This window comes from Sphaeramia orbicularis, chromosome 19, assembly GCF_902148855.1.
Source record: "Sphaeramia orbicularis chromosome 19, fSphaOr1.1, whole genome shotgun sequence".
Classification (NCBI taxonomy): domain Eukaryota; kingdom Metazoa; phylum Chordata; class Actinopteri; order Kurtiformes; family Apogonidae; genus Sphaeramia; species Sphaeramia orbicularis.
Genome location: NC_043975.1, coordinates 15427736 through 15444097, shown reverse-complemented (window position 1 = coordinate 15444097; position 16362 = coordinate 15427736). Strand labels below are relative to the sequence as shown.

At 39.2% G+C, this 16362-nt stretch overlaps 1 protein-coding gene across 1 annotated transcript in view; it reads left to right on the top strand.

The window, feature by feature from the left end:
• Positions 1–4294: 4294 nt before the first annotated feature.
• Positions 4295–16362, top strand: part of tmem94 (transmembrane protein 94) — a 37736-nt gene continuing 25668 nt past the window's right edge. The window contains 5 exon segments of the mRNA XM_030163474.1: positions 4295–4400; positions 5690–6084; positions 12725–12844; positions 15182–15309; positions 16060–16196. Coding sequence (XP_030019334.1) covers positions 6061–6084; positions 12725–12844; positions 15182–15309; positions 16060–16196 — 409 coding nt within the window. The 5' untranslated portion in view covers positions 4295–4400; positions 5690–6060.

Genomic DNA, 16362 nt, shown 5'->3' with positions numbered 1-16362 from the left:
TTTCATCTCATGCCTTTTACACAATTTTCTCTCTGTTACATCTTTGATGCAATACTAATCTTGTGTCCACTTAAACATTGTTTGTGACTTAGTCTTTTCATCTTGTTCCAAGCTTTGTGCTGTTTTCATCTCATTAAGTCTTTCTACATTACTTTTGCCATGTTAAAACAACGACAAAAACCCCAGCAAAAAAAGTCTACTTTATGACCTGCTTGATATGTAACATTATGGAACCACCAGGAGGCATTAAAGAACTACTGTTAAACCTGCTCTTTTAGAAGATCTGTTGCAGTCTGAACCTGATCATACATACCGATTACCTTTTTGTTATATGATTTCAGTTTAAATCAAATCAAATTTTCATCCTAAACCACATTTTTTTAGATGGTGGTCTGTAAAATCTCATCACAGTGAATGACATTTGGGCTGAGTGTCCTGCATTGCTTGTCACTGATACACAGCACTGGATTTATTAACAAACTATTTGCAACTTATACTGTTTTTGACATTTAAAATATCAACCCCAACCCTGACCATTTAGATTATTTGGATTTTAGTCATAGGTCTGACTATAATGTCAGTTATATTTGGTTGTATTTTAGCCAACTGAACATAAAAGTCATGGACAAAAATTTGTGTGCTTGACTTATTAATTCATCACCTCATTTTAATGAAATTGTTGCAAAGATTCAAGATGATGTCAAGCATAGAGGGAGCAGAGCCACAAGGTAACACTCTTGATTTACTGCTTGATCTACCTTGCTACTGGTTATAAACAAGGCATTGAGATGGCAAATACAAGCAACAGAAACAGTTTTGTTCTCAGAGAAAGGATGAGGAATTTGGTCATCTTTGAGGAGTTTGGAGAAAAGCACCTGCTTATCCACATCAAGAGGAGTTGACAGAGGTGGTTCATCTTTTAGGATGTCTCCTGGAAGCCTCTCTGGGGCAGTACCAGGATACACTGGAGGGAAAACACCCCTCAGCTAGCCTGGGAATGTCTCCGTTTCCCCTCTGAGGAGCTGGAGGAGGTGGCCGAGGATGGGTAGGTCTGGATTCAGATTGCTGCCCCATGCTGGATGGATGGACATTTATTTAATTAAATAATGAAAATAAATATAGAGTGGCTAGATTTAGTGTCAAGAGCATAAAGTGATGCATGGATTCATAGCTATTTATGCATGTTGAATGAATAATGGATGATTGATTCACTAACACTTTACACATCAGTTACACATTTATTAAAGGAGGGTTGTTAACAGCTTTTGAAAAAAAAAAAAAAAAATTGCATTCACTCGAAGTGCTGTATGTAAATGCCTTTGGGTATTTGAGTAACTCAGAATTTCCTAATGGTTAGTTTTCAGGTGATTGCTTCTCTGGATGTGTCACGTTTACAAATTAAGTTTAGACATCTCTTTTGCTTACAGAGTAATGAAGCTGTTTAAAAAGTGAATACAATGAATATGTCTGGCACACATTAACTTCCACTTCTTTTTGTTTTTGTACCTGCAGCTTTTGACCAGGGATCCGGTCCTGTTTTTGTACCACTTGTACTATTCAACTGCATGCATCAAGTAAAACAAAATAAATAAATGGTTGAAGAAAAAGAAACAAATTATTTCTATGCTGTCAAAGTGATGTTGCCTGATTTGATAGCTCTACTGACTTTTACAGACTTTTTCACAGAAGATCTAACTAAACTTTAGCAACAAAATGTAATTAAAGTAGGCCACACAGGTTTATTACATTCACTTGCCTAATTTTGTTAATTTTAGTCAATATACCACACTGGAAGTGAAACTTAACTTTGGACGTCCGACTTCTGGCTTCTATGCCTCTCTTTTACTCTGGAGCTTACACGAAATTTTCACAACTTCTAATGCTGGGACCCATGAATTTGTCATCCCCCCCCCCTTTACGGAACCGCAGCCTTCAGGGGTCCAGCAGCCCGCACCCAACAACGTGATCACTGCACTACATGCAAAAAGGAAATAAGTGCTTTAACTATAAACAAACCATACACAGCACACAAAACCAAACTAGGGGACTGGTGCCCCCCCACCCCCAAGCACTCGAAGTGCAAGGAAATGTATGTGCAAATTGGAAATGGGAAAAATAAAAAACATAAAAAAAGACTTAGTGGAGGGGGAAAAAATGCAAAAAAAAAATGTAATGGGAAAAAAATGCCAGGAAAAAAAAATTTGTAGGAAAAAAATACCAGGAAAAAAAAATGTAGTCGGAAAAATATTACCAGGAAAAAAAATTAGTAAGGAAAAAAACACCAGGAAAAAAATTAGTAAGGAAAAAAATACCAGGGAAAAAAAATTAGTAGAAAAAATAATACCAGGAAAAACATTAGTAGGAAAAAAATACCAGGAAAAAAATTTAGTAGGAAAAAAATACCAGGAAAAAAAAACAGTAGGAAAAATATTACCAGGAAAAAAAATTAGTAGGAAAAAAATACCAGGGAAAAAAATTTAGTAGGAAAAATATTACCAGGAAAAAAAAAATAGTAGGAAAAAAATACCAGGAAAAAAAAATTTAGTAGGAAAAATATTAGCAGGAAAAAATTTAGTGGGGAAAAAAATACCAGGAAAAAAAATTAGTGGGCAGTCCCAGCTGTCGGCCACGCACTCAAACAAAGAAAAGAACGTGTCTGGGTCCCGCTCACAAAACTGAGGAACTAAACGTAAATTAGTAGCCACCTCAAAACGTGGAACATCAGAGGGCTGAGCAGGTCTGGGTCCACTACCCTGACTCAAACTCAGTCTACGTTCATCCAGATCCAGACATTTCAGCTCCAGCTGCAGTAATAGGAATGCCTTGCGCTGCTCAAACGTTCAGCTTGCGTCGCCTACATCAGAGACTGACGCAGCACCAGAATCAACAGCCAAGCCAACCTGAAGCTTAGACTGAAGAAGCCCGCTCTCTAACAGGTTTCCTTTAATGATCTGCCTCATAACACCTTTCTGCCGCTTATCACCCACATCCACATCAAAATGTTCAGCAATCTTAAGTAGTCGCTCACTCGAACAGCTGTCTAACCACTCCTCTGAAGGAGCAGACAGAAAGTCCTCTACCGAGGCCATTTTAATTCAGCCTACCTGAAAAAAAACAGAACTCACCTGAACACCTGAGCAAACAGCCAGAACACACCCCAAAGCCACCGCAGCCAGTCCCTCTATCTGCCTACCAGAATCTTCTCTAAGCTCCCCCCTAGTCTTCAGGTGTCTACTGGTGGAGGGTATTTACACACTCAATCCTGTATGCGTAGTGAAGCAACCGGATAAAACAGAGACTTCACCTACAGCATCGGACGAGCTCCCGAGATGACTGCTCTACCCACATTCAGCACCACCTAAAGGAAGAGCCCCCCAGCCAATTCCAAAGGGGAAGACGCACTGAACCTAACAGGGACCAGACAGAGGCGACACACTTGTGTGACAGGGGAAAAAAATACCAGGTAAAAAAATTGGTGGTGGTGGTGGGGATACCAGGAAAAAATGTAGTGGGGAAAAAATATACCAGGAAAAAGACTTGGTCAGTTTCAACCAGTCCTAAATCCCTCACATATCAGTAATTGATGCCTTTGGAATTATTTAGTACTGCCTTCTTCCCTGGAGTCTTTGTACTTTATGTCCTCACAGGTTTTCCCTGGATCCTCTCTGGACCTGCTGTGGTCCTGCCTCTGTTCTGCCTTCATCCTCATCACTCTCTTATCTGAATAGGGGGTGTGTTCCATAAGTGCCTTAACTGGCAGTAGGGATGAGATCTCACTGTGGCCTGTGGCTTACTTCCGGTGGCTGTGGCACCGGTGCCTGAGGTGCCGGTGCCTGTGGCTCAGTACTTCTGGTGCCAGTGACTTGTTTCTAGTGGCTGTGGTACGGCTGAAGTGAGCCACAGGCGGTGTCGGTGCCTCAATATGCACCCACTGTCTCTCCATATTATCATGAAATACAGCTTTAAACTGTTAACTTCATGAAAAATATGTAAACAAACAATTAATATCAAGCACTTTGTTTTCATTGTATATCACAATGCGTGACAGGCTCAAGGATATTTTGCAAATATGCCAGTTAGCTTTTAAGGAAAATGTACCTTTTATATAACAGTATAACTATTAATGTAATAGCGATAAATAACCACAATCCATTAAATATTGAAGTTTCCTATTTCAAAATAGAACCGTAAACAATCGGATTTCGCCCACTCTCGTTTCAGCCAATCAGAGGACAGAGTACTCTGGCGCTGACCAATCATATTGCGGTATCTCTTCTTCCAGGCAGAAGGACGCTTCTCAACATGGCTGCTGCAACAGAGTAGAGGCACCGAACTGCGTTTATTCCGGAGACAAACGTCGCACAATAAGGACATTGAAGCCCGGGCGGGGGAAAAAAAGGGTGAGTTTGTTGAGAAATTGTTTATTAAGACAAGCTGCACTGTCAGGACGAACACTGTGGAGGTGTAGTTTGGACGAAGCTTCTGTTAGCATCTGTCTTTGACATCCAGGGAAGGGGACGTCTACCCGCGATGCCTTCGACTGAGCATGGGGAGCTCTGGAACTAGCTACAACAACTAGACTAGCTACATTTCACATAGTTTAATGTTTAGTTAGCGAATGTTGTGTCAGCATAAGATAGAAAACAGGGCTCTCCCGACTATAAAGTTCGTAGTCTTATCCTTTTGGCTGAAATTGGGGCGATTTTCATACAACGTGCATTGAAAGGTAGTATTGTGGGAGTTATAGTCCTTCGCTTTTTAAGATTGTCTCCTAAACATTGGTATAGCAAATGTTTTTTAACCATGTTGTACTGTGTACGTATCTCCTACATGGCGCATAAACGTTGCACCACCACAGATTTTAAGCGGAAATGATAAATTCGTAAATGGAAGTGATGTTTTTTATCAACTATATCAACTGTACATTAAACATCTACTTCCGGTGTTAGTGTTACTCCCATGCAGACTGCAGTCCATCCAAAGTTGTTTGGCTTGTCCGACAAGGATTAGCTGGCGAAGTTTAGGACTATCACTGAATCAGTAGGTCAGATTGGTCTAAACATGGATGCTACTAGCTTAATACTGGAGGTTAATTAATTGTCACCACAATTAAAAGGAAGTGGCTATTCCAGGTAAAGTGGTGATTAAACAGAAAGTTGCAGCCAAGACTAGATTGAAGGGATGAATCTGGCTATTTCTGTCTCTCAGCACACTGTAAGTCTGATTGTTAATGATGCTCCTCTCATTTGCAAATTAGTTTATCTTGCACTTTACATGTCCACCCCTCCCCTGGATTCTGCAGTTCACTGACTCTCTCTTTTAATCTTTCTTGGATAGTCTTACTTTGGAGTCTGTGCACTCACTCACCCTTTGCTCTGCTGGGCTCTGTTCTCTTGTGTCTGTCTGGCTGAGTGCTGTCAACTCTTTGCCAATGGAGACTGCTGACTCGGGGGTTCACTGGGGTTTTTTGTGCCATAGGAAGCTGCTTATGTGGTCAGAGTGACTGCATCTGGTGTCAGTAGATTCGGGGCCTTGGTGTGCTTTCAATAGAGCTTTTATGCTAACATCTGGGTAGCGTCAACACCTTACTGCATGACGCCCCAGGACTAAACTCAGACAATAGCTGAATTAAGTCTGAATTGTTAAAATTCTGCAGTTAACAAGTCTATTATTTGTCATTTCTTTACAGATCTCCAGATAAATGTTATGAAGAGGAGTCTTATGAACCCGAGCATCAGTTAATCCTCCAAACCAAAGCGTCACTTCCCTGACTTCCCTGACTTTTGTGCTGGTGCCTGCAGGTTTGCTGTGCCTCCTGTCACACTGGCAGAGGAGGCGTGGCAGGAGGTGTTGCCAGGTGGGGGACTGAGGCCACACCTGGCTGCCTTCAGCCTCTGTTCAGTCTGCAGCTTCCACAGCAGGCGGGCTGACAGGGAGACGCTCCAAGAGCCTCGAGTGTGCGGCATCCACATTTGGATATCGCAGAGCGGTGCTGACAGGGCTCTGCCAGGTGGCGTTGGCTGCTTGAGGAGCAGAGCATGTTGAGTGGTTGTAGTTGCCATGGAGCCGCAGGATAAGAAGCAGGTAAGTTTAGGTGCTCAGTTGAGCATCTGCCCGAGATGCTTTAATGTCCCTGAAGAGAAGAATTGTCAACTGAGCAAACAGAGCCCATGAGATAGTTAATGCTCTGATGCAAGGGCTCATACTGCACAGTTCCTAGAATATGATTGGGTTTTTATAAGGTTATTTAGACTCTTGATGCCTTACATTAGAGGATACTTGAACCAATTTGCCCTCAAGCGTGTTCTTGGTTCAAGGCTATTTTACACCGAGGGTAAACAACCACAGCTTGAAAGTGAAGCTCATGTTGAATTATCTTACAGTGTAATGTTACTGATGCTCCCTCTAAAAAGCCTTGCAATTGATGTCCTCTGATTTTTTTTTTTTTCTTTCCCTCTACACATACCAAGCAAATTCATTACTATCAGGAGTTATTCTATATATGTGTCTGTGTTTGTTGTCTTTCGAACCTTTCTGTATGTACTAGTGATCCACTGGTCCACTTTTAGAGCTAATAGAAGATACTGATTTCTGTTGTATCATGTTTTGATTAACAGGTGCGCTTGCCTGCTGAGTTGACTCTCAGAGCTGTTGTTGACTACAAAAATAAGTTGTTTTTTTTCCTGACAGACAGCTCTGCTGTAGCAGTGGCTTCGAAGTTGCACTAACAAGATCTTTTATGATCATTCATTTCTGCAAATCTTTGAGATTTTCCATTTTGTTGTGTCAGCAAATTAGTATTTAGCCTTAGCCCTAGTTCAAATATGGTCTTATGGCTCCAACAAAGTGGGATTATTGCAGCCATTATTTCCAGTATGTAACTGTAACTTTTATATTTATTTTCAACCCTTTTTACGGGAGCATTTTGTCATTAAATGTGACTTATTTAAAGAAATGTGTTTTCAGTGATGACAGCCTATAGCAGTCAAAAAGGCCCAAAATATCAGTCACCCTTAGTAAGAATCATTCCCAATCAAATACTGCTTAAATAATTTGCTTGTTGTAATCAAATCATCTTTTTGCAGTGTTCATTTTGTGTGTTTTCATACCTTATGCTCCTGTTGCATGCATTTTAAAATAATTTCCTTTGAATAAGAAATGTAAGAAAATGGATGTGCATCTATAATTGAAGCCACCCTTGTTTGGTACTGCATGGTCATCTGATGCCCCTGTGAGAATAAGTCAGAAGAGTCAGCAGTGAGGCTGGTAGATGACAGTTTTAAAACTTGCATTGCTCAAATGGTGTTTTACAAACTACGCAGAATGGCAACAGTCAGACTAATTCTGTGTTCATGCCGTATCCTTTGAATCTTCATACAAGCAGCTGAATGGGGAAAAACCTGTGCTGCTTTTAATTCCAAGTTGGAAATGATTTAAACACGTATGGCATACATATACATAACAGGTATGGAAGCATCTACAAAAACTGTCATCCCCAATAGTTGAAGGTGAATAAACCTCATCATCACTAACTGCGTATTAGACATACAGACGGGTGACAAATTAAAGGTTTGGTTGCATTAATTTCCTGCTTATAATGATCGGTTTGACCTGGACAGATGTAATCACTGTCAGTGGTTTTCACTGTAATTAAGATGACTCATTAAAAAGGTTAAACAGTCAAAGCGCTTGAGTTAAACATAGATGTGTAGGTGAGATATTTCACAGCCGGCCACCTCTGGGTCAACAGAATGTGTGGAGGAGCGGAACGTGGCTCCAAACTGTTGCTCAACAAGCTCAAAGAGGAGCTCTATTACCTCTTCTATCACAGGTCCCACCTATGTGCTATGTTGTGTTATATAATCATTAACTCATAACACAACAGGCAGGAGTGTGTAGCTTTCCTCCTACTCAGACAGATATGAATTTTCTACCAGTCGTAGAGGTAGAGTACACTTTTCCTTCTGCACTTCTAGAATGACTTGACATGGTGTAGAATGATATGTAATTAATGGTTCACTGTATTGAAATCATGCATTAATAATATGACGATTATATAACAGACCTTGAATACACCTTCTATTACATTAGCCGCACTTTCCAAAGAGAAACCTCTCTGATATTTTTTATTGAAGCAATAATTACAGCACAATGGCTTTCTTCTCTCGTAAAGAAAAGCCAGTGCCAGTAGATGGCTTATATTGAATTCACTCTCAGTGTATTAATGTAATTATTCAAGGCTGCCAAAGTGCATATGGGTTAATTAAATTATTCTGAGGTTGTATAATAGGGCTAAATATATCGTGTGAAAGGAATTACTCTTTAGGTCCATATCGTTTATTTAATTGTGTCACAAATCACATTCCTCACAGGGATGTACGAAGGAAATGTGTATAAAGGCAACATAAACAAACATTGAGAAGAGTGACCGTGACTCATAACAGGGTAATTCTGAAAAGGAGAAAAACAGTTATATGTTTTCTTCATACTTAATATAAGAATTTGCACATAGTATCTAAATATTATGAAGGACTAGGAATAGCTGAGACAAAACATTTCAAAGACAACTGTTACGTGTCTGTATTTTAAACAATGTTATGTTGTATTTTGTGTAGACATTTAGTCAAAAAAATTGCAGGTTTATAGTTGTGAAATAAAAGGAGAATAGCAAGCAAGGGCCAAGTCTTCTCTCTCTTTGTAAGTACTGTGCCAATACTGCAGATAGGTATGGGACAATGCACTATCGTTCTCAAACGGGGGTAATAGTTATCTTGGTTTGGTAACTAGGTCAGGTGTTGCTGATCCAGGATGTTGGTGAAATGTGTAAATGAAGTGAGGTGCATCCTGGTATTAAAATTAAATTACTAAATCCCTAAAAAAGTTAATGGCACATTTCAGAGACTATTTTTAGGATGTAGTTGCAGCTTGGAGGTTGTTGTTCTTTCATTCAGTAAATGGGACTTTGAAAAGTAAAGATAATGCACCGATAGCAGAAACAAGGAGAATGATAATCCTGCTATGGCACAATGGAAATATTTACATTTATTCTGGGAGAGTATTTCCACCGAGCCAGACCAGGGCCCAAGCACTGTGGAGCCACAGTGACCTAAATGAAAAATGTCTGTACAATTGTGTGCTTATTTTGTTTGTGAACTTGGCAGTTCTAATATCCATGGAGTAGTTCAAAACAGAGTATTTGGGGTATTTTGATTCAGATTCAGAAAACTTTATTTATCCTATATGGGCAGTTCATTTGCAGCTTATCACAGACATCAATCCACATTCAAAATGCAATGTGACAAACATGAATCAGTATACAAATACCAGATAGGCAATTGGAAGGCAACTACAAATAAATACATTAAATAATTAACAATAAATACCAATGCTGGCTAAAAGACTAAAAAAATCTCATAAAATGACTGCTTTCAGAGTTTAAAAGTGTGACAGCTGAAGGAATAAAAGATTTTGCAAATAAAATTGGTTGATTATAGTTTGGCACACAAAAAGATCAGGTGGATATAAGATAAGTAGAATTTGAAATGTACAGTTTATTATGACATGATCCATATGAGTCTTCTGAAATGTAGCTCAGATGACAATTGGGATAGTAATGTTGTGGACTAAAAGTGTTGTTTTGATAACATCCTGAAAAACGATTTTTAAAAAAATGTAATTATCGTAGTTGTAGTTTTTGCTTGCCGTCCCCTGCAGTTGGCTTGTCAGTAGTGCAATATAACAACACTGCAGTTATTTCCACAATCCTATTTTACGCTGTTTGAATAATCATTTTTACCTACATTGGCTATTTTGTTGATCTCCACCGTTTTGCTATCCATCCCAACTAATCTGTTGTTTTTTCATGGTTGTACTTTCATATGTCCAGTGTCATTTTACTCTGTGTAGTCTCTCTGTTTGCTCCCCTCTGAAAGTGCAAATTGTGCTAAGCTGGTCAGAGTGGAATAAAGCCTGTTTGTGGTGATCCAGGCCAGGTTGGCATTGTTCCTGTCATCAAAGCCCCTCTTTTCTCCCCCCCACACACACTCTGTACCCAATGTCACCCCCTCCTCTGTATCTCTGCCGTCGCGGTTTTGTTGCTTAGCGTCCCGTCCGGCTGCTGAACCTCGCTGAACTGAGCGAGGCCCGCTGACTGCCAGCAGCGGCGGCCAGATTTGATGTTTTTTGAATGGGAGTCCAGCTGGCAGCGCGCTCTGACGCTGGGCTCTGTTGTCTGCAGCCCAGTGACGAGGGAAATTTGGGTGAGGTTGTTGCAGCATCACCAGCTCTCTCCTGACTGTAGACATGAGCAGGCTGTTTGAGAAGCAGCTCCTGAAATGGAACAGCTCTCGTATTAAACCGCACTCGAGCAGGTCCGGGTACAGATCTGAAGGTGTCAGAGCAGAGCAGGGCAGGGCCATCATGGTGTGGACAGTGAGAGAAGGCATCTGTCTGAGGAAGAGAGCAGTGTAAGTCTTGCTGTGTTGCCGTGTCGTCTCCTGTTTGTGTCTGTCACTCTGGGGCTGAACAAATTAAAGTTGTTCTCGGTGAAGGCTGCATTATGTAACGCATGATATCTCGCCTATTTGCTGAGGGGTCAGTCCATATGTCTCGTTAAATGCTCCTGATTTTGTAGGTGAGGATTTACGTAGCTTTACTCTCATGTCTCTATGTTTGCGTCTGTCTGGAGAGGTTTGTTGACAGGGCTTTGTTACTCTGGGGAAATGGGAGGTATTTATAGCTCAGCTGTGTGGGATGCAGATCTTTCGGAGCTGAACACTGTGTGTATGTGATTGTGAGTTTTCATATTGGCCTTGTGTGAACATACTGGCTATTGCAGACATACCACATCCTCAAGTTGACATGGGCATGGGAAAAGGTCACTTTCCCATTGATGGAAATGACTGCATTTGTCGTCACTCATTTAAAAACATGTTCATTTGTTCTGTACTGTCTGGACATGGAGATTACCTTATTTGACATCTTACAAAAGGGTTGATTGATCTGTAATTACCAGTGTGTCAGTTGGCTGGTGCTATGTGTTATGCATGTGAACTCCCAGACTCAGGTTGAAAAAAATGCATCATAGAGTAAAATATGGCAGCTTGTGTAACCTCAGCATTTTGACATTTCTTTTCCATGAGAGAGAAGAGAAAGCAATGTAACACTGTCCTTCTTTTTTATTCTCATTTTCATCCCCTTTTCTTTCAACATTGGGTGTGCCACTTCGCTTTGCGTTTGTGTATGAGTGTGAAATTACTACTTGGATTGCTGACAGGGTGAACATCAAACAGAGCTGGTAGTTTGTGTTAAAGCCTTTCTGTCTCTTTCATGCTGCTTCAGCCAACTGCGTTTACACGAAAATATTGTCATTTAAGCATAAAAACTTTGGGATGTCTTACTTCTTGCTAGGTTGGTACAATGTTAACATTTTTCAAGATAGTTCAATTGTTTTTCAAACGCTATATAAAATGAAACAATACATTCTGTTCAGTTTAGTTTAATATTGTGTTACATAATCTGTTTCGTCCACTGTGGTCATCTCTCCTCTCATTACAGCTTGCAACTGTTTCTTTCATAATGAGATGAAAATATTTGTACATTTCTCATAATGGTCATAAAACACTAAGTTGTCACGATTTTTGCTTTTGTAGCTGCAACCTCCAGCAGATAGTGACCGTAGTTAGACGATGGGAACTTCAACGTCATTTACTTAATTTCGTCTGTATCAGAAGAACATCATACACACTCGTTTTTGGGGATTTAGCTGTTGCTGTTTCACTAAAAATTAAAGATTTTTTTATAATATGGACCCATAATATAATGCTTTGAAAGGGCTCTAACAGTGTCTTTTCTCTCCAGAATGGATAGACATGTTGGCACAGTTTTTCAGTTTTCTTCAGCTTAGGTGCTGTGCAAAACTGCTTAGTTGCTGCACTTAAATCTTATAATGGTAGAGAAACCCTACCAAGATGCCACACTAAATACTGTTATTACACGGGAACCTGTCCCATTCAAAATATATATTAAGTAGTAGAAACATCTGGACAGTGCTGTTATTATTTAATGATATGATTTGTTTCATCCCTCTGAAAAACAGATCAGATGACAAGTCACGGTATTGCAAAAACAAAAGGATCTATTTTTTTATCTGATAGAACCTGTGTATTTATTTGTGTATATTATACAGAATACTTGTATACATACCCTGTATCACCTTTTAGCTTAAATATTTGTGATAGACTGATGGATAAAATTTATTGCTTGATCAGCACAGACAGAACATTTCACAAAGTGTCAGTAATAGTGAGGAGCATTTTCTACAGAAATTTCTGGCTTTGAAGGACTCAGACTCAGCTTTATTGTCATTCAAACCATGGATTAAACACAGTTCCCCAGATGTGGGTATATTCAGCACATCAGATTAAAAATGAATAAAAATAGAAAGAGCTAATGTAGAACACATAAAATAGGAATCAAAAAATAATTACTAATCGCTCAAAAAGCAAAATCTTATAAATGACTTTGTTTTTTTTAATGTCTAGTTTGATGTGAATTGTTATCCAGTTGTGAATTAAGTTGAATATTGTCCTTTTTTCTTTTTTTTTTTTTTTTTTGCAGAACCAGCAATTCTATTAGTCTTTACAACTGATCAGCAGCTGATCTTTGTCATGTGTGTTTGTATTGGGATTATTTAGTTACAGTGATGCTGTGTGTGTTGTTGCAGGAGGAGAATGCGGTGACTCTGGGCCTGTCCACTGGTCAGGCTCTTGGGAAGCTGCGGGACCAGCTCAGCAGCCTGTTGGACCAGCACCAGAGGACTGCACGCAGACGGACATCCCTACAGGTAGACACATACATATCACTATCAGCCGTGTTTTATTCATTACGTTCCCCCTACTCGAGTGGTTCTTAAACATTTTACACTATGTACCACCTCTATTTAGCCCTCAAAGAGCCACCATTATGACTGCAAAAAAGCAGTGAAGGCCGATCCTGTTCAGGTATTCAGAGCTCACACTGGAGCCAAATGTATTCCTGACAAGAATATGCTTTATTGTCGACTGTTGTCAGCCCCAGACCCACTGCACAGATGACAAGAACAAGAGCTGTAGCCTCAGCTGAACACATGCTTGGAGATTTTCATGCTTTTAAAGGACTTTCCATTGATCCTAAATGTTAACTACATTAAGCCTAAACTGAACCTTAACCTTAAAACGAGGTAAGTTTTAACCCTGACATTTACTGGTTTTAACATTGTAGCTGTTTAACATTGGTTTATGTCCCCACAATGTGAATATGTAATTAGTTTTACGTCCCCATAACGGAAGAAAAACATGGGCACACAAAAAATAAAATAAAAACAGAACAGAATGAAATAACTCTTTGGTATTTCAGGACTATTGACAGCTGACATGAATGTACTCTACTAGTGCTGTGATTTCTGAGTCAGTTGAGGTCAGCTCCAATTCAGCTTTACCTCTGCATCCATCCTGCTTCTGTAATTTGGTTTTTATGACAGGAAGTAAGGAGAAGTCTTTCTCACACAGATATGGGGCCAAAATACACAGTCTTGTCTGAAAGCAAAGGGTATTTTCTAAGTCCAACAATAACTGACTTCTGATGACATAATATTCTCCTTCATTAAAAGTTTCTTCTAACAGTTCCCATTTGGAGTCTCAATTCAAGTGTTTTTGAACCATTTGTTATTGGAAGTATGGCTGTCACAATAATGGCATTTTAATTTGCTGCTGAAATACTAATAAAGGGGATTAACTAGGGCTGTCAAAATTAACGTGGATTAATCCATCATCATGATTAATCTGATTAAAAATTTTAATGCAATTAACCCATCTGCAGCGCAGAATGACTCTGAATGTCTCTGGCAACACATTTGAGGCATTTTGTCAAGTAGAGTTAGCATTGCGCATGAACAAATGGGGCAGTTGATGTGGTAATTACAGGCAGCAGAACCAACCCATTAAGATGGAAGATGCTAAACAGCACGTTGGTCTTGGATGGAAATATGAGTACAAAAAAAACCAAAGATGGAACAGTTGACCGACAAAGTATTATACACACTCTGCAGGAAGAAGTTTTCTTTTCACTGAAGCACTTCCATCTTAAAATACCACATTAACGCAAAGCATACATTAGTCGGGGATTCGGCTAGCACTTCGGCTACTGCGTTGCCCAGCTCGTGGCAAACACGTTAAGTGCACATATAGTCCCTTCTTTCTTGAGTCTGTTCGCTTATGCAAAATGAAACATGATTAATATAGATTAAAAATGAATGATATTTAATCATGATTAATCAAAATTAATCCACAGCAATCGTGTGATTAATCTGATTAAAATTTTTAATCGTTTGACAGTACTAATATTAACATTTTCTCTTTTTACATTCATATTATGCCACTAATGTAGTATAAACATTACAGTAGTTTATTTATGTGCACATACATTTAATGAAGAACCATTAACTGCCATTAAGAATTGAAGCACAAATAAAAAATGACATTTCTGTTTGTGTTTTCTACTTTGTAAACAAATACTTCACAGGGGAGATACTTAAATATACAAAGAAATGTCTGATAAGCAGAGATACCAATAGAAATGAAGCAGCTTGCAATTATGTCAATAAAAGTGTGAAAATGATGTGGAAATGGTGATTGACTCTGATAATTCTGCCAGTTTTTACCAGCTGTGTGTCAATAATTTCATTTGTAAGTTTATTAGCTTGTAGCCTTGTGTATTTTCTGCCATTAAAACAAAAATATCTAAGAAACTGTTTCCTGTACATTGGTTTTCCATTATCTTATGCTTAAAGGAATTTTTGTGTGCAGCTGTATTTTGTTAGTATATGTAAAACTTCATTTAACTTAAAATGTATTTGCCAGGTTCCACCGAGTGCCACTTGAAGTTTGAGTACTTTGGCTCCAACATATATTTATTGGGGCTGTCATAAATAAGTGTAGTTTCCTTGTTAGTATCTCATGCTCCTCATCTGAGTTCAGATTAAAGTTCAGATTAAACAAACACAAAGCGTAGCCTCAATCCAACCTATAAATAACTTTGCGGTCACTTCTTCATCATTAAATACAGCCATCACATGTTAAATGACGTTATATAACACACTATATATAACCATGTTTGTGACCAATATTTTGTCACATTTCTGTAGGAACAATGGGGGAACAGCTTTCTTTACCATGGCAACCGTCACTCCTGTCTCCATTGGCCGGGTGCTGCCCTCACTCTTCTGGTGGTCCTGGGATTTTTTTGTTGCCATGGCAGCCAGCCAAAGGGCAGGTAGGTGTCCTCATTTCAGCGCAAGTGTCCTGTCCTAGAGTGTCTCTCATACAAAGTATGCATCAGGAAACGTGATGCAGTCAGTTATTTAGTTATTTTTGAGTTTAGCATGTTGCGCGCTAGACTGATGAATTGTTTTGGCTAATTAATTATCATAAGATATTTCATGTATCATGTCTACATTTACATAAGTATTGGCGTCAGCAGAACTTGACACTGATAATGGTCAGTGGTTAAAGTTAAGCTTCGCAATTGGTATTAGTGGCATTGAGGGAAAATAATTACTCAAAAATAAGAATGGCTCCACTTTTCATTGATAGAGAATATTTCTAAATGTATTTACTTATTTGATATACTTTGATATTCAGTTCAGCATAGCCAACCATTTTAAATTTTTTTATAGTCAAATATTATTTTTCATCAGTGTTGATACCTATCAAAGTAATAAGCTATTTCTGTTGTTTTTATACCAACCCTTAAAAATCCACATTTGAGTCTCAGCCATGCGTATTTATGCACTTGTTCATGTAACTGCAGAACCATTTTACAAGAAGAACAGAGAAGTGAGAATGTGAAATCAGTTTGCAGCTACATAACACCAGCTGTCGAACTGTTTGCTAAGTCACACTTGCCCGCAGCTATTTCATTTTAATCTTTATATTGAATGTATTAAAATCAGAAATGCTGTTTTTTATGATTCGCCACGTCCAGTATAAAGTATATGTGCCTATATCACTTTCCCGTGTGCAGTTCTGGTATCGAGCTGGCCAACGCTGCAGCCCTCCTCCTGCTTTTCCTGCTGAACCTGCTGCTGGTCGGACGCCAGGAGAGGCTGAAGAAGAGTGAGATGGTTCGTCGTCTCAGGGGCATCATCACACAGCTCAACGGTGAGTCAGACCTGTTACTCACCAGATCAATTTATGTTATGTTATGTATGCTAATGTTACAGCAGGTCTCTCTTCCCGCACACAGTGATTCTGCTTTTTCTGGTGCTCAGTTTCTTAAAGTCATTCTTAATGTTAGAAGTGTTTGGCCTCTTATGAAAATGAACAC